The 18,234-nt window shown below is 40.4% G+C and overlaps 1 protein-coding gene across 6 annotated transcripts in view; it reads right to left on the reverse strand.

The window, feature by feature from the left end:
* The window catches only part of MID1 (midline 1), a 345,700-nt gene that overhangs the window by 24,346 nt on the left and 303,120 nt on the right, over nt 1-18,234 (reverse strand). For all 6 annotated transcript variants that reach the window (XR_011499667.1, XM_014855401.3, XM_070502346.1 and 3 more), the window contains 3 exons: nt 16,567-16,715; nt 9,103-9,230; nt 4,177-4,320 (listed from right to left, as the gene is read on the reverse strand). Coding sequence is in view for 5 of the 6 variants with exons in the window: in XM_014855401.3 (XP_014710887.1) it covers nt 4,177-4,320; nt 9,103-9,230; nt 16,567-16,715 (421 nt within the window). In the remaining variant the exon portion in view is untranslated. The remainder of the gene's footprint in view (nt 1-4,176; nt 4,321-9,102; nt 9,231-16,566; nt 16,716-18,234) is intronic.

Genomic DNA, 18,234 nt, shown 5'->3' on the forward strand with positions numbered 1-18,234 from the left:
TGCCTTCTGGCTCCACTTCCTTACTCCTCGCTGTATCCATGCCCTTTGCCATGTAACCTTGCAGGCTCTCTCATTCTGACTCTGGACTCACCCATGGGACTTGCTTTGGCCAACGGCATATCAGCTAACATGTCAAAGACAGGGGCTTGAAAAGCACGTGTGCAATCGGGCCTGCCTTTACACCTTCACCTCTGCAATCGCCTGGAGAGCATGCTTGAGCTGCACTGCAGGAGAGAGCTGCAGAGCAGTCGAGTTGCCCCAGTTATCAGCCTGATCTGTGAGGGAACCTAACCAAGATCAGCAGGACCTCCTAGCTGACCCCCAGTTGATTCTAGATGCACTAGCAATACACATTTATTGTTACATGCCATTTAGGTTCTATGGTTGTTGGCTATTCAGCAAAAGCCAACTGATACAGGGCCCATCAGTCCGGGCCAAGGCTATATGTACTGTCCAAATGCCCACGATAATTTGATTCAAGAAATTTCAGGAGAGACAAAACCATCTGTAGTGGACACACCTTTGGGTGGCCCCCATGATTCCCACTCCGTACTACTCATGACTTTGTGTAATCTTCTCTCCTTGAGTGTAGGCAGGACTTATGACCTGCTTCTAAACAACAGAATATGGCCAAGGACAAAGGTCCTATCATCTTTATCACTCTTGTGATGTTACATTATGGGAAAGGTGAAAGGAATTTGCAAATGTAATTAACATCCCTAAATTGACTGAGTTAATCAAAAGGGAGGTTATTCTGAGTGGGTCTGACCTAATCAGATGAGCCCCTTAAAGGAGAGTTTAAAGGTAAGAGACGTGAAGTAGCAGAGACACTCTCTCTGTCCCCTGCTGGCTTTGAAGAAGAAACTTTCATGAATTCCACAACCATAATGAGATAAATTCTGACAACAACCTGAGGGAGTGAGGAAGTAGATTCTTCCTTAACTGCACCTCCAGATGAGAATGCAGCCCAGCCAACACCTTGACTTCAGCCTTAGGAGACCCTAAGAAGACCCAGTTAATCTGTGCCCAGAATCCTGACCCACAGAAACTGTGAAATAATAAATGGGTGTTGTTTTAAGCTGCTAAGTTTTGGAAAATTTCTTGCCCAGCAATAGAAACTGATATATTTTTTCCTGGATCAAGCAAAAGTAATTTCAGAGAAATATAACATTCTTCACGTGTGCCAAGAAGCATCCTTTAGGTATAAAATGACTCCAAATGTTTTCTTTTTCTGGTTACATTATTCACTCATCAACAGATGTTGCTTCTATCAATCCTCTGTGTGTCTTCAGAGAATGTTCTCTGTTTTTTGAGTCTGACACAATGCTTATCAATCTCAGTTCATTTTTTGCAATAAATCATGCCTCCTTTTCTATCTGCTCTTCTCAAACTTTCATGCTCTCCTTTTCTCTGATTGCCTTGGAATTTCTGACTATCTTTTGAATTTCATCTTCTTTAAGTGAATGTTTGATACAATCTCTGGTTCAGTTTACCTAATATACTAGTAATATTTATCCCACAACACTGAGGAAGTAATTCCTTCGGTGAAGACAAAAACAAATTAATTATACTTGCTTCTTTTTGTTGTGTTATGTATATAGTATATATAGTATAGCAGTGTGTGGGTTGGTGTGTTCAGTTATATTCTCAGTATTTAGAATGTAATCATTAGATGCTACTTGTTTACCTTGCTTTAAATAGGTAGGTATTGTATAGGATATTAGGCTGCCTCAAAACAGAATGCAGCAGTTCTTTATTTGCGCTGAAATAGAATAGTCTCTCAGATACAATATTTAGCGAAAAAGGCAAAATGAAGAACTGTGTATGGCACGCTACCTTTTGTGTCCCTAAAAAATGTGTGTGCGTGTATGTGAGTGTATGTGTATCCTTGTCTATAAATAGACTATCTCAGGAAAGATGCAGGAGAAATGGAATTGGTGCAGTGGGCAACTCTGGAACCTGGGTGGCTGGTATATTGAAAAACATCCAATTTTCACTGTATGTATTTTATATATTATTATACAAACATCGTGCATTACTTCTAAAAAAACAGATTTTAGAGAATTAGTATTTCTTTATGATTTGTAGCAGAACATGTAGAACTGGGGATGAGGAATGATACCAGAAGAATCCAAAATCCTGGAAGAAGAGTGAAACGATGCCTAACCATTGCTATAACAGTGCTTCTCAGACTTGCCCCTAAAAGCACTTCAAATATCCGGGGATGTGGCCAGAGGTAGAGAAGTCTTTCTGGAGTTATCTTCTCCTTTCCTTCTCCACTGCTAGTGCCATTCGCAGGTCCTGGCTATCTCTGCCTCTGCGAATTGCTATAAATCTCCAAGTTCATGTCTCTGCTTCTAATCTTCCACTCCATCCTCCACAGTGCTGCCTGAGGTGGCTTCTAATTGTACACCTGATCGCACTACTGCTCTGTACGTCTCTCAAGCCCATAGGGTAAAATCCAAACACAGTGTGGCCTGGGTGGCCCTCTGTGGTCTAGCTCTTGTCTGGGGATTGGGATGAAGTGACTGATGATTAAGAACATGCCCTTTTTGGAACCAGACTTATATGAATTTGAGTCCTGGTTCTGTTTCTCTATCTTCATTTCTCACTGTCTTCCCTTCCTCACTCAACTCTCCAGCCAGGCTTAACTAGCCGAGATCTCCCAATATGCCTTACCATGTTAAGTCTCTATAGGTTTCCTTGTGATGACATAGCTGTCTGGGATCCCCTTAACTTGCTGATATATACCCACTCTCTTTCAAGACTTAGTTTAACCATCACTTCCCCCAAGACCTTTCTGTTGCCCCCACCATTTCTGCCCTCTCTACATTCCTACCTACTCAGGCAGCTTGCCAAAGCTGTTCTCGCCGTTCATGATTTTCTCCCTTTCACTACAAAATTACACATCCTTGGAAAATGGCAAGATTTAAATAAAAGCATCCAAGGCAAGCCAGTTAGGGAGTAGAAGGTCTGAGGGTTGAGGAGGGGACGCTGGAGAAAGGGGATACAAGGAAGGGAGGGGAGCCATCGGTTAGCATGGGTCATGGACACTTTAGTCACCTAGAAGCGGGTGTCTTTCTGCAACACGCTTTTAATTAACCCTAAATCAAATTTCTATTTTAAGCGTCACATGCCTCAGAATTACTTGTGCCAGGAAAGAACGTCATTAAGAGAGAAAAGGTTTATATAATAAAAGCACATTAAGTTGACACGTACTTATGCAAGACATTTCTTTGTTGAAAAGCGACTGCTATTCTATTCTATTTTCCTTCAACATATTCGATTTTTATTTGCTAAAGTTAGGTTTCAAACTTCCTCCCCTGAAAAGCCGTTTCTTCTGGTCCTTTGCCATTTGCTCAACTCAATTTAAATAACTCTGTGGCGTGGGGAGGAGTGCTTCCTGTGTTATCATCTCTCTGGCCAGCTACTGTTGCTATTTGAGACTATCCAATTGTCTCCGATACCAAGTATTTCATGGGCCCCAGTGAGAGAGGGGCCTCTCTGTTTCAGGTAAGGTCTGAAATTCTTCCCAGGTTGGGGCCAATTACTAACATTTCAAATGATGGTCCTGCTCTCCTCCAAATGGGACTAGGCATTCGGCGTTCTTTGGTTATTCATTTTATTAAATCTTTTTTTAAAAAAAATTGTGAAATAACACTCAGAAAAGTACATAAAACTAAATGTATGATATAATGACTAAACCATGTAACTCCCACCCAGAAAGTGCTGCTAACCCCATGAACCCCCATATGTTTCTTCCTAATAGTGCCACTCCCCTCCCACCCTGGAGGTAAACACCATCCTGACTTTTACTTATAGCTTTTAACCCTATGTATGCAACTCTAAACAAAATAGTTTATCTATGTTATGAATGCATAAATGGACCCATACTGCATATATTCTTTAGTTTTCTGCTTCTTTCTCTTAACAATATATTCGTAAGATTCATCCATACGGTTTGCTAGAGATCATTAATTTTCATTGCGATTTGGCCAGTTATTTTTACTAGTATAGTACAAGTGAGTGCTATCATCTTCTTGATTAGCAAAGACAAGCTGATAAATATTGTGTATTCTTTCCCTCCTTGTCTTCCTTCGATCTTTAAATTCAGAAATGCAATCTATCTGAAAACATCCACCAAACAGAGAAATCAATAGGGCGTGCGATACTCACTAACAACATTGGCTTGTCCAGTGAATATGGTGTACTGGAGCTCGTAGGAAACCACACTGAATTCATCATCGGAGGTCCAGTGAACGGTGATGGTGTCATAGGAAGCCGTGCAGAGCTCTTCTCTAATTGTGGGAGGGTTGGGAGCTGTGGGGATCAAGAATGCTCATCATCTGAGAAGCAGACACCTCTGGGATACATTTCAGAGATGTTTGACAGTCAAAGCAGGCCTTTCTAAATGGGTCCATCAGAAGTACTAACCTAGAGCTGGTGATCCCAATGCAATGAACATTTGGTTGGCTGGTTATCATTGTGATTTTTAACAGGCAGTGTGACTTCAGCCAGGCTGTATGGACTTATCCCTATTTATCATGAACCCACGTTTAAGAGGTTACACAAACAATACTCTCATCCATGAAAGAAAACATGTTAAACAAAAAGTAAACGAGATGAACTTTCATAATTTCATCTACATTGGGGAGATGGCAAACTTCTTGTTAAAGGACTAGATGGTAAATATTTTAGGCTTTGCAGGCCATATGCTCTTTGTTGTAACTACTCAACTCTGTCTTTACACCATTAAAGCAGCCATAGACAATTCATACTCAAGTGAACATGGCCAGGTTCCATAAAACTTTATTTACAAAAACAGGTGAGGGCTAGATTTGGCCTGTGAATCAAAGTTTGCCAAGCTCTGAGCTACACAATGCCACATACTTTTACATTTAGGCACTCAATTGGAAAAATACTGGTGTTTGTTATCCCATCAGAAATCAGTCAAATAATTGTTTGAAAATTGTCTTTCATTAGATGTTTTGATGCCTTATAGAAAAAACTTATTAGTGTGGCCTTATTTTCTTCTCATTTTTCAATGTACAGGTGATCTTTCAAATTAAGACTATGATTAACAATCAATCAATAGCTAAGAAGTACATTTTCCTTCCACAAGGAAAACATGATTCCTTGGCATTTGGTTAACTTTATCGCTGGAGAAGGCTGCTGTTTTATGTCTTGAACACATTCTGGAGCAGAGAAGTCTAAATCCTACCAAAATAATGATTTTAAGTTGACTTCTACTGGATTGATTTCAGTAACTGGTTTTATGAGAAGAGTTTGTGAGCAAGAAAAAGACTAGGCATTGAGTGCTTTGCACTGGCAATAATATTTTAGAGCAGGGGTTGGCAAATTATGGCTATGGGCCAAATCTGGCCCACTGCCTGTTTTTGTAAATAAAGTTTTATTGGAACACAGCCAGGCTTATTCATTTATGTATTGTTTATGGCTGCTTTTGTGCAACAGCAGAGTTGAGTAGTTGTGACCATATGTCCTGCAAAGCCTCAAATATTTACCATCTGCCCCTTTACAGTCAAAGTTTGCCGATCCCTGGTTCAGAGACTCTGTCCAGGCCTTTATTTCAAGTCTTCTGTATGCCAGAACCTAACTTCAAAAGGAGAAATATATCTGCATTCTACAGATTAGTAGCAACCTTTGCTTACACTATTACAGAGTTCTCTCCTGCTCTAAACTTTGATTAGGATTGATGAGTCCTAAACAAACCCAAAGAGTGAGAAAAGTTTATGAAAATGGTAAATTTAAAACTTTGATTGTTTTAGTATTCTTCACTTTGCCACCTGAAGATATATCCAGGACAAGTATCATACGAAGCAAGTAAATTTTACGTATAAAGTCAATTAGCTCAGCTCTGTCTATTGGTTATTGAATTCCACAAACATTATTGAGCACCCACAAGTGGCAGGCACTGCATTAAGTTGTGCATTAAGATAGAAGGGCTCTACAGAGCCCTTAAAGCAGTCTTTCTGGAATATGTATTTACACATCTGTCTCCTGAAGTATCCACATGCAAGATTTAGTGTCGTGTGATATGACTTGGATGTGCATGAATCAGTGACGCCAATCAGGAGATGTATTCCATGGGGAAGCCTGGCTGCATCGTAAAACATGCCTATTATTGTCTGTGTGGTCCCTGTTAGTGTGGATCACCCTGCATGGGTCAGTGGAGAAACACCTATTCTCCCACAATCTAAATAGTTCATTGAATTATTTCTCCATCAACCATTGTAGAAAAATTTTGTTCTTTCTGTATTGCAATGTATGATTAAATATAAAGAAAACTATGTTCAAAATAGGCAAGTAGCTGTGAGACACATGGCAGTAGCTGCAATCAGGGAGGAAATGTCCCCTCTCCGGGTTATTAACTTGACACACCACTTAGAGGCATGTCATAGGGGAAAAAAAATCTTGTTTTCACAGCCAGGCAGGCTAACCCTGTTTTGATTATAAACCCAATGGGTTTGTCCTGAAAAGTCAATACCCAATTTACTGTAAGTGAGAACAGCAGCATGTTGCCAATTTCAATATTCACGGAATCGGTGCCAGAACTGTTATTTTCTTGCCTCTATCATAAACAGGATACAAGAAATGGTGGGCTAATACTCCACAAACACTTCGTTTCCTGCTTACAAATGTCTGATAAACTATTTGGACTTGGCAATATCAGCCAAGCATCATATGTTATGGCCAGGATCGATGTTATGTCTAGAAATAGGCCAAATTTGTATTTGAGGTTGACAGCTAAGAAGGCATAATAGCAGGTACCCCATATGGTCTTAAGTTTGGCATAAACAGCCATCGGGATGATATATGGTGTACACGTTACTAGTTAGAGCAAACTACTTTGACAATTTACCCTTTAATCAGTACTCTGGCATTCACATAGAGATTAGAAAGGGCATACATTGTTGAAATACTATTAAACAATTATTGGGAAATGGAGAAGACATTCTTGTCAACAAGACACTGATTTTGGGCAGAATGGCCATGTGCCCACCCAAACACTTTCTCAGTCTTCTCTGCCCTTGTGCATGACCTTGTGACATGGGTCTGGCCCACAAGACACAAGTGGAAGTTTTCTAGATGGGTCTTCTGAGCAAGCTTTTTGTTTTCCTGATAAACAAATACAAACTTAGCTGACAGAATTTTTTGTCATCAATTCCCCTCTACCCTTCTCTTTTTGTCTATAATTTGAGCATGCCTGGAGATGGAATAGTCATGTCGTGATCAGGTGGCAAAAAGTAACATAATGAAGCTGGCAGAGCAGAAAAAGACGAGCCTGAGGTCTGAGGTCGTCACTGAACTGCTGCCTAGCTCTGGATCACATACCTCTGTTCCATTTCTGTGATACAAATACTCCTTAATGGGTTTAGTCATTGGTAATTGGATTTTCTGTTGTTGCAACCATACTCATTCCCAAATGATATAAGGAAAAAGGAGACTTTTAATAGGATGCTATCAAGAAAAACAGCTCAGCCAGAGAAAGTCTAGACCTGCTCTGCCTAATACAATAGCCATGAGCTACATGTGGCTCTGTAAATTTCAATGAACTTTAATTAAAGTTAAATACAAGTAAAAACTCACTAGCCACATTTCAAGTTTTCAATAACACTGTGTGGCTAGCAGCTACCATGTTGGACAATGCAGATATAGAATGTTTCTGTCATCACAGAAAGTTCTATTAAATAGTGTTAGTTTAGAAAAATCTCAGAGTTAAAAGCTTAAAAAAGGAGGGCAGTATATTCATAAATATTTGAAACCAAGTTTGGTTCCTTACTGTAAATGCTTTTTGTGTCAATTTCTTTCTTCCTTAATAGGAATGGTATGGTTTGAAAGAATTACATAAGATAACAAGTTTGTGGGATGACTCGCTTGCCTTGCAAATGCAGAAAGGCTGAAAACAGTGCCTCGGGTCCCTGCAAAGAAAAAAACTGATCTTCTGGGTGCCACGCTCCTTGAATATAGAACTCCTTTCTTTCTATCTACAGACTGTAAAAACAAACATCACACAAGGTTCTCTCTCTCCTGCTCCACCTTTCCCAACCACTCTCCCACAAACATGCACACACAGAATTAGAGTTGAGGAGCTGATGCTGCACTAAGGGATGTAGTCTCTTGAAGGCAGCATGTCCTAAGTTTACTGCACATCTGGCTTCACTGTATATATGGAGCCTTCCTGAAGTCATAGGCACCAGTGGCTTTGGCTAATACAAATAAGGTCGCCTAATAGTCTACATTCTACCAGCGAATGTTTTCAGTTCCTGCATTAGAGGTCCACAGCAAAGAAAAATCTGGAAGCCTGGTTAGGAACAGGAGTAGCCTGAGGTTTTCTTTTATGGTTGTTGCTTTTGTTCTTTAAGCTTGATTCACCAAAATTGCCTATCAGAAAGCACAGGATTGAAACACGGCACCAGTAATTCAAGTGTGATTTTTGGGACGTTTGCCATGGTGACCTTCACCAAGATGAAATTCAGTCTTTTACTAGAAAGAGCAGAGGTTTTTGGAGTCTCTATAGACCTGAATCAAATCCTAATTCTGCCACTCCCTAGCTATCTGATCTCCAGCAAGATAGATGACCTCCGTCATTTGCAAAATGAGGATTATAATACTTTCCCTCAATTCGCTAGCGTGAAGATGAAGATTAAACAAGGTCGCAAAATACAAAGAGCTGGAGCAGAGTAGACACCCAGTCAAAGTTAGCTGCCAGTTCTTTCTCTGCCAAGGAACTGTGAGACGCAGAGGCGTTGCTGACATAAAATGAAAAGTAGTCACGTTACCTTATTTTTCTCTTTGATGGCCAATAGAGCTACTATTTGTGGTACCCACACTCTGAGAGTGAGGGAAATGACGGCAAGTATGATTTTAATGATCAAGATTCCCTTTTTTCCTCTGTCCCCAATTTAATCTTGGACTGTGTTGTTTGGTTGAAAAAAAAAAAAGGTGTGTCAGAAATTGTTTATGGGAATATTAGACTCCATTCCTAAATCAGAAGCCCACATCTCTGGTTATTAGGAAATTGATCTGGTGGCACTGTATCACTGAACGTACAGAATATTAAAGAAAACACAAAGACAATACCTGTAAGGTAATCCAGACATTCTAGCAGTTTCTTCTCTCGGGAAAAATCTAAGGCAAAGGTGTCAAATGTGTCATTGAGGTTGATTTCAGGAATTAGGACCTGGGATGATGCAGTTGCCATGGAGACTCTGTAATTTAAACAAAACAACTTTTTAGAAATGTCAAGGTGGCTTTCACCGTCATTGGATAGGAATGGAAAAAATAAAAGGAAAAGAAATATCATTAAAAAATCGTGCTGTTTTTATATGTGAGCCTTAAAAAGAATCTCAGAATGGCACAACACGGCAACACAATGCAAATGAATGCAAGCTTAAAGAAAAGGCAAAGGAACTGGGAAAACAGCAGAATGGCCTCCCCCCTTCCTTTTTACTATCGGAAAAAATTCCCCATGGAGGCGAAAGAATATTCATGTTTCATGTTGCTGTGTATTTAACAGCCTGGCCCCGTCACATCTAACCCCGGAGAGAAGCACATAGCTCCAGGCAGTTCTTCACACATCTGTCTGGGAAACTGTTTGTTCCTTTCAGACTCGACCCTGTTTCACTTCAAAGAGGAGCCTCCACAATTTCAAACTGCATAAAAGGCAAAGTGAAGATTAAAAAGGAATGTTTCCAGATATTGGATTAGTTTAATCAATTACTAGCCTCTCTCTGAAATAAACATTAAAAAAGGAGTTTTTGTCTGGCTCGTTTTCATTCTCCTTGTATTCATTTTCCTGCACCATATTCCCAGCAGATGCCATGGAAAATATTCATGAGCTTTCTCACAAATTCCCCCAGTGGATGACCATTTCTCCCCTCTTCATTTAGGGTTGTGAGTTAAGAGTTCTCATTTATAAACTATAAAGCAATGTATTGGTAAGTATCGGTCTCTTGCTATGGACTCTCAAGTTGATTTGGAAAGTTCAGTTATTAATAGCAGAACATTTTGACTAATTAAAAAATGCAAGTGGGGGCTGGCCCGGCGGCATAGTGGTTGAATTCATGTGCTCTGCTTTGGCGGCCCGGGGTTTGCAGGTTTGGATCCTGGACTCGGATCTACCCACTGCTCATAAAGCCATACCGTGGTGGCGTCCCATATGCAAAGTGGAGGAAGATTGGCACAGATGTTAGCTCAGCGACACTCTTCCTCAAGCAAAAAGAGGAGGATTGGCAATAGATGGTTATTAGCTCAGGGACAATCCTCCTTGCCAAAAAAAAAAGCTATTCTCTCAAAAACAAGGAAATTGTGGCATGATGTAAACCACTTCTGAGCATATCAAACCGTGCTCTACTTGTAATCTTGTTGATTTCGGTATTTCGTTAAGTTCAGTAAATACCACCAAGGACCCACTATGTATAGAGTACTGTGTAGGGCATTGGGAATTTTTGAGCAAAGAAACAATTTTGAAATAATTTAGCTCTAAATCTAGTTACTTATTTTCTAATTAAGGGCATTCATGCTCATTTATACAAGGCCACAAAGCTAGCTGGCAGCAGCCAGGAGAATTCCAGGTGTGTACTCTTTCATTTAATCTAGAAAAATTTCAACCTGGTTAGCCCAAGAGATATATCTCCTCTTGCATCTCTTAATTGCTCTTAAAGCTTTGGATTTTATAAAGATAATATATCTTGGCTATAAAAATTACTCTTGTGGGTATATCCATATAATGGAATATTATTCAGCCATGAAAAAGAATGAAGTACTGACAAATGCTACAATGTGGATGAACCTTGAAAGCATTATGCTGACTGAAAGAAAACACATACAAAAGGCCACACAGTGTGTGATCCATTTATATGAATGACCAGAACAACCAAATCCATAGGGACAGAAAACAGATTCGTGCCAGGAGCTGGGGGGAAGGGACAATGGAGAGTGGCTGCATAAGTGGTATTCCTTTGAGGTGATGAAAATATTTTGGAATTTGATAGAGGTACTAATTGCACAACACTGTGAATGTACTGAATTGTACACATTAAAATCGTTAATTTTATGTTATGCAGATTTCACCTCAATAAAAGAAGTTACACCTGTGAAATGCTCAAGATCCTTAGGAATGAAGTTTCTATAATTGCATTTCTGGAGCATTTTCATTGCCATATAAGGAGGGAAGTAGAGAGGATAATCAACAATGTAATGATTGGAATAATCTTAGGATCCGTAGATGAAAGTTTGAAGAGGCATAAACTCTGTAAAGAAAAGTTTCAAGTGTTTGAATGAGGGTGGAGAATCTAAATTCACCACTTGACCCTTTTACCAAGGAGCAGTGAATAGCAGAGTTGTGTGACTTTGTTGGCTAAATATTGTACCCAAAGGAATTAGGTTAATTATTGTGCCTAACAACTGCTAATTTAGACTGATGGATAAAGGGATGGTTTGGTTGTTAGACATTTTTCACAGATGGTCAAACTGTACTTAAAAAATGCTTTCCTTATGACCCATAATCACAAAACCTTCTTAAAACTCAGAGATCCTAGGATTTTTCAACAAATATTTACTAAGCCGTTAAAGTATGTCACGTACTGAGGAGGCCAAAATATTTGCATCAACGCAGAAAAGTAAAAAAAAAAAAAAAAAAAAATGCTATAGTGTCATTTGAACTCCTCAAATAAAAATTTCAAAGGGAAACCTCAATTAGTTCTGTTTTACGTGATCAGCAGGGAGAACTGTACTGAGCTAGGATGAAATAAGCGCCCAACTTTCTATTGCGTTTCTCTGCCGTTCAAGCATGGCACAGATCTTGTTGGAGGATCTCGATTGCTCTGAACACGTAATCTTACTTTAGCACTTCCCCCGTCCAGTGACAGAAGCCTCTGTTCAGGTTCATCCAAAATAGATGTCATTCCCAAGTTTCTCCTAGTTCTATGATCCACAAACCATTAGCTGAAACACACTTTAGTCAAGTGACACTTAAAAATGCCTGCCATCTTGATGGTGGGAACTTTGTGGAGTGGGAACAGAAAGGATGAAAGTTCCTAAGCCTGGGAGGCAAAGACTGACTGCAAGAATCTTTGGAGATGACTGTAGCTTTTAACACCTACTTATTTTTTTGATGGAAGGAAAGATATTTATCTTTGGCTACAATTTCAAATTCTTAATTGGAGTGACAGGCGAGGGGAGAGCTGCCAAATTCAACATTTTAGGCCATGTTTTTATTCCCCAAATCCTTGTTGCCCATCTTCTGGCCTTTCAGATATGTTGCCAAAATCCACCAGCACCATCAGTGGATATGCCACCTTCTCAGTTCTGTGCTTTCACAGTCATGTCTGTGTATGTGTGCGTTTGTACATGCACATGTGTGGGCATGCTTATGGGTGTGTGTGTTAAGCTCTTAACATATTGGGGCAAATAAGGGCATTGTGTCCTATCCTTATGCCTCAGAGGATGGGCTGCACATTACTTCCTGTTTCTCTTTCGACTTTGATGGCCCTAATCTCCACAACACTCAGTTGCTAGCAGCCACATGGATCAGTTTTCCAGAAGGTGGTATGTCTAGAGCTACACTGCTCAAAGGGTTTCTGCTAAATGTCAACACGAGGGGAAGATGCTCCACCCTTCCCGTCTAAAATCACCCCTTATGGCCGACCCCCAACAATGGCACTTAAATGGGTCTCTCTCAGGTGGGTGGGCTACAATGCACAACACCATGCTAAAGCCTGGGAGGTCTCACAGTAATGAAATGTGGTTTACTTTGATCAGCTCAGGATTTCCCAAATGCATCTGGCTCTGGAACCTTGTTGTTGTTTTAACACCAATTAACATCCTGCAGAACACACTTCAAAAACCACTCATCAGATGTGATCTGATTCTGAGAATCAGGAGATATCTTTCCATTCCAGAGATGACAACTGGAGTAGTTGGCTTTGTATTTTGGTAAAGTCTGATGGATCCTTTAACTGCCTATGGTGGTGAGGGACAGAGGGGTCACCTCGTGGAGTCTGAGACTCTCCTAGAAGCTCTGAAAAATGGGTACTGTTCAGAGGGAATTTTCTTTTTACCACCCTCTTGATACAGATAATTTGCTGCAAAAAGTAATTTTAATTTTAGATTTCTCATAAGCAGTAGACCAACTTTCTTATGCTTGGATTTAGTGAAGAGTTTTGCTTATTTAACATAATTTTATAAAGATGCATATGCAATCATACCAAAGACCTAGATATCAGTGTGACTTGAGAATAGAGTATGTTATGTAATCCATTTGCATCCATTTAGTGAGCGGGAAGGAAAGGAATTAGCATTTGCTACATCTTCACCTTGTGACAAGAACTGAGCTAATATTTTTACTTCATTATTTCATTTCATCCTTACAACAACTATTTGAGGTAGGAATAATCGGCCCTATTTCATAAATTTGCTCACTCATTCGTTCACATCAGGCAGTTTGCTATGTGCTGGGGCCATAATGGTGAAAACAAGATGGCTGGGCGTCTTGCCTGCTGGCAGCATATGAGCAAAATTAGACTCACAAGTCTTAAGGAGCAGCCCCAATGCCATCCATAATTACTACTAAGCAATTAGCACAGAGCTAAACGCTTGATTCTGAAGCATATGCATCTCCTACAATGTAAAGCTTGAGGCTTTCTCCCCTTTTGGGTTTTTTTGATGTTTCTTAATTGAAAAACTTTTTGCAGTTTGATTCAGCTTGTAGGCAAACGTATCCATTTTAAGTGATTTAACGATGCAGAAAAATCACATCCAAGTCGCACTTTAGGAAGGCCTGAGGATCAAGTTTGCTCTGGGCTTTCCACCCTTGCATAGCAGAATAAAGATGGTTTAGAAGTATATGCCAAAGCACAAGGCAAACACAATAGGAGGCAGAGAACTATCAAGTTACATCCTGGAGAAGAATGTTAAGTAAAGGGTTGAAGAATAGAAACAAGTAGACAGAGACCAGCACTGGAATAAAGACATACAAGGAGGGGGTCATACTGATATTCTAAACTACGAAAACATAAATCCAACAAACATTATGGAGTATCTATGATGCTTAAGGCCTGTTCTTAGGAGTCATCAGCAATGTTATCACAACTACAGATAGAGGTAGCTATTATGAGCCCAATTTTCTAAGTAGAAAATAGCTCATGGATAAACCCAAAGAATCAGTTAACAAGCGGCAGTGCTGGGATTTGCAACCAGGTTGTTCCCAATTCCTAGTCCAAGCCCAGTGCCCTTTTGCTACGTTCCAGTTGCTGGAAAGAGAGAAGGGCTCTGGGATCAATGAAGAGGATTGACAAGGAGAGACAGAAAGAGAGGGGATGCAGAAACAGAGGAACAAAGGCTCCCAGCAAATCTGTACAGGGACTATGTATTCAACCTTGATGGAACTTTAGTTTTCTCAGAAGCAGTAGGCCAACTTTCTTATGCCAGATTTAGTGAAGAGTTTTACTTATTTAGTAGAATTTTATAAGAGGACACATACAATTGCACCAAGAACTATATACTAGTGAGGCTTGAGAATATAGTGCATTGTACAACGCACTTGCAGAAAGAGAAATCAAGGTCATGTTTCCGTTCTTGATGAGATGGGCTTGTTACAGGTAGAGCTGAATGGGACCAGATATGGCCTGCTGGATCTGAGGGAGATCACATATACGGGCATTTCTGTGCTTGCGTTTTACGCCCTTGTGTTACACTTCGACTGCAGGTCTTCTTTCAGAATGTTCTATCTTAACTGCCACATTCTCTCCCCTCGCTAGGTGAGAATTCACTCATGTTATACTTGATCGAATTTTTAGGGATTGCTGAGAAACACAGCTCATAGTAGCCATTTCATCTGGACATCTCATGATTTATAGCTGGAGAAAAGTACTCTTGGATCCCAGTTGGAAACCACGACATAAGCATAAATGTTGTCGAGTAGAATGTCCTGGGTACACTGGACTATTAGTGCCGTTTGCAGTTTTTAACTTTAGGATGAATATAAGGCAATTGGATACAGTCCAGATCAGAGCAGCAAAGACAATTTAACACTTGGAACCTAGGAGTCATGTGGAAAGAAATTGGCTTCTCTTAGAGTAGGGAGGAGATCATTCTAAGGATATAAAAGGGATGATAACCAGCTGTTTATCCACGTGCTTTGGAAGAGATTAAGTATCTAATCAGTTGCAGAAGGAAATTTTCTCAAATATAAGAAATAACACAATGAAGCTGGTTAGACACTAGACCAGAGTTGTAAAAACACTGCACACTACCTTCATTGAAAGAACAGTGAACACAGAAATATCAATGCCTACTTCTATGTGATAGTTTGAGAATTAGCACCGTGTCCAACATAAGCAAGCACTCCACAAATGTTAGTTTTCTTTCTCCTTCCTTGAAGAAATTCAAGTCATAAGATGGTGAATATTTTTTTTCCTAGGCCAGGGCTTAGCAAAGTACAGCCCGAGGGCCAAATGTGGCCTGCCACCTGTTTTCGTAAATAGTTTTACGGGAACACAGCCACACCCATTCGTTTCCGTACAATCTATGACAGGCTGCTGTAGCGCTGTCATGGCAGAGTTGAGTAGTTGTGATGGAGACTTTATAACCTGCAAAGCTGAAAATATTTGCTCTCTGGTCCTTTATAGGAAAAGTTTGCAAACTCCTGCTCTAGGATAGAGACCAGCACGAATGGACTGTTTGGGGACGTGTAGTGATAAGATGCGATTAGTGCTTTGGATAAGGGGCAGTCGACTCTGAAAATTAGAATGAATGAAAAGTCAAGGCCATTGGCATTGGTTGAAGATGTCATTTAAGTGGCATTAGATGCCTTTCTTTGGCTCCACTGAAACTGCTATATGGGTCTGCATCAGTGAAGGCAAAAAATTTTATACCAATCAAGTATGTGTACTGAAGGAGCACCGACCACCGTCAGTTTTCCTGCTGACCTGACTATTCAAATCATGTCATTTTTATGTCCCCTACCCTGGAATAAAGGATATTTTACAAGAAGGAGGTATGAGGTTAACTCTTTGGTCCTATCTCTCCCACATGAGTCGGCCTTGACCTTTCAGGAGAGGCAAAGCTCCTCAACCAAATAAAAACAGGCCAAACAGAGAACAACACCTGGGTGATTTTTTTTAAATAGATGGGCCCTGAGATGGAAGAGAGGATTCCCTTTCATGTTTTTGCCTTCATTTTCATTCTTTGTTATCAAGTGTACGATAAGATCAGGTCTAAGAGTCACAATAAATGCTGTTTTTGTGCTATCATAAGCCTCCCGCCCCCCCCTCCCCCCCCCAAAAAAGCAGGCTGATTTTATTCTTTCTAACTGGCTGACAGACTCTTGTTTCAAAGGCCTTGAACTCCAGGCTGCTACTGAAAAGGCATTGACATGTCAAAGGGAAGCATCTTTAGCTGGAACAAAGCAACTCAAAGCCTCTATTCTCTCTGGTACTCAGCCTTGAAAATGAAAACAAAAGGAAGACAGGGCAAGGCCAACCAATCACACCCCAGACACAGGAGCCCCGCCGCTGAGAACTTCCCAGCAGCCCCTGCACTCACCTCTCAGTGATATTCTTAGCGGTCTGTAGGAAACGCGCATGATCATTCTCCTTCAGAGAGTGTTCCGCTTGGGAGATGAGTGATGCCGACCGCTCAATGCACTGTTTGCAGTTTGCAATCTGCTGAGCCAGTTTGCGAAGCCTCATCACCTTGAACAAAAGAGGCATGGAAATGGTTATATGGGTGGGCTCACTTCGCGAAAATGCTTCGGGCCAGACCCTTCTGATGTGTGTGCATTTTGTTGTATGTAAGTCATCCTTCGATAAAAGTTCAAAATGTAGGCATAGAAATATGGAAATCCCAGTGATAGGACTCTCCTCTTAGATATTCTTTATCTCCTTGGAGAAGTGTTGCTAATTTGTTTTATGAGGAAACACTGAATTGCGAATTGCTTCCCTGTTGATGGGGAAAAAAGGTATTGCCCAGCGGCAAGTTACAGAGGGTCACCAGACCTCTTCTCTCAACTATTCCACACAATTATTGTAAGATTGTAGGGAACCCTGGAGCTTTCTCTAGCTCAGTTTTTCAGCTGGATCATCAAGAAAATAAAACATCTCTATAGGTGTAAATGTGTGGCTTAAGTAAAACCCATTTTCTAAAAAGTTCTTTGCAATCCATGTAATAAAATTGTGATGTAAAAACATTAAGTATTACTATTTCCCACACTATCTAAAACTCATGTGTTAAATTAACAGAAAGGGAGCATTTTTTCCATTGATTAATATTTTTCCTGTTGAACAGATGAGAGAAAGCCAAAAAAAGCACAGCTGGGCCATTTCCCCTCACTGGGAACGTCATTTCCAGGCACTTTGTGCTTACTTGATAACTAAGAACTATTTTGATAAGCATTTCCCACTCGGGATAAAAACGCATGTTTGGTTCCAACCTCCATTCTAATTCCTGATTCCGCCTTGCTTGAAAACGACCCTCAAATGTAATTGACCATAACCTCTGGGGCAGGCCAAGATAAGTCCACGGTAACCCACCTGACCGTTTGCTCTGGTGTTGGAAATGTGCTGTGAGATGAAGGCCTCTGGCCAGAAGCCAAGTTAAAATTAGACTGCTAATTGGAATTGCTGTACGCCTAGTGCCCCCATCCACACAGCCTGGGACAGGTCTTAGCCAGCTTTATGATCGTTCTGGAATGGAAAACAGCCCTGGGTGAAAGTGTAGGGAGGTGGCCAGCTAATCTGTCTTACAGACAAGGCTGGCTCAGGCTCCCTCCAGAATTCCTAACTCCAAGAAATTCCTTCTTTCTCCAAGTCATCATTATCATCCCCATGCAACTCTAATCGAAGAAAAGGAAGGAAGGAGATGTCAGAACTTGAGGCCTCTGAGGAACGTCCAATTCCAGCTACATCATACTACAGCAAACAAAGGAAATTAATGCTGAATTGAGAAGCAACAGCCATAAGATTTCAGGCAAGAGTGAAAAGAAATTCCAGGAAGTAAAGAGTTAGAGAAAGAAGTGTCAAAACTTGGGGGCAAACAGTAGTGATCTTAAGCCTGGTAAAAGACTTAACTCATTATAATTATAGTGACCATCCACAGCAGATTCACTGTGTTCATTAGTTGAATAAAATAACACTCATTTTACACCAAATAGAATTTAGCTTCTAGCATCATTATATCTGGAGATAAAGCTAAGAAAGGCAGAGTCCACTTCAA

The sequence above is a fragment of the Equus asinus genome, chromosome X, assembly GCF_041296235.1.
Source record: "Equus asinus isolate D_3611 breed Donkey chromosome X, EquAss-T2T_v2, whole genome shotgun sequence".
NCBI classification, from domain to species: Eukaryota; Metazoa; Chordata; class Mammalia; order Perissodactyla; family Equidae; genus Equus; species Equus asinus.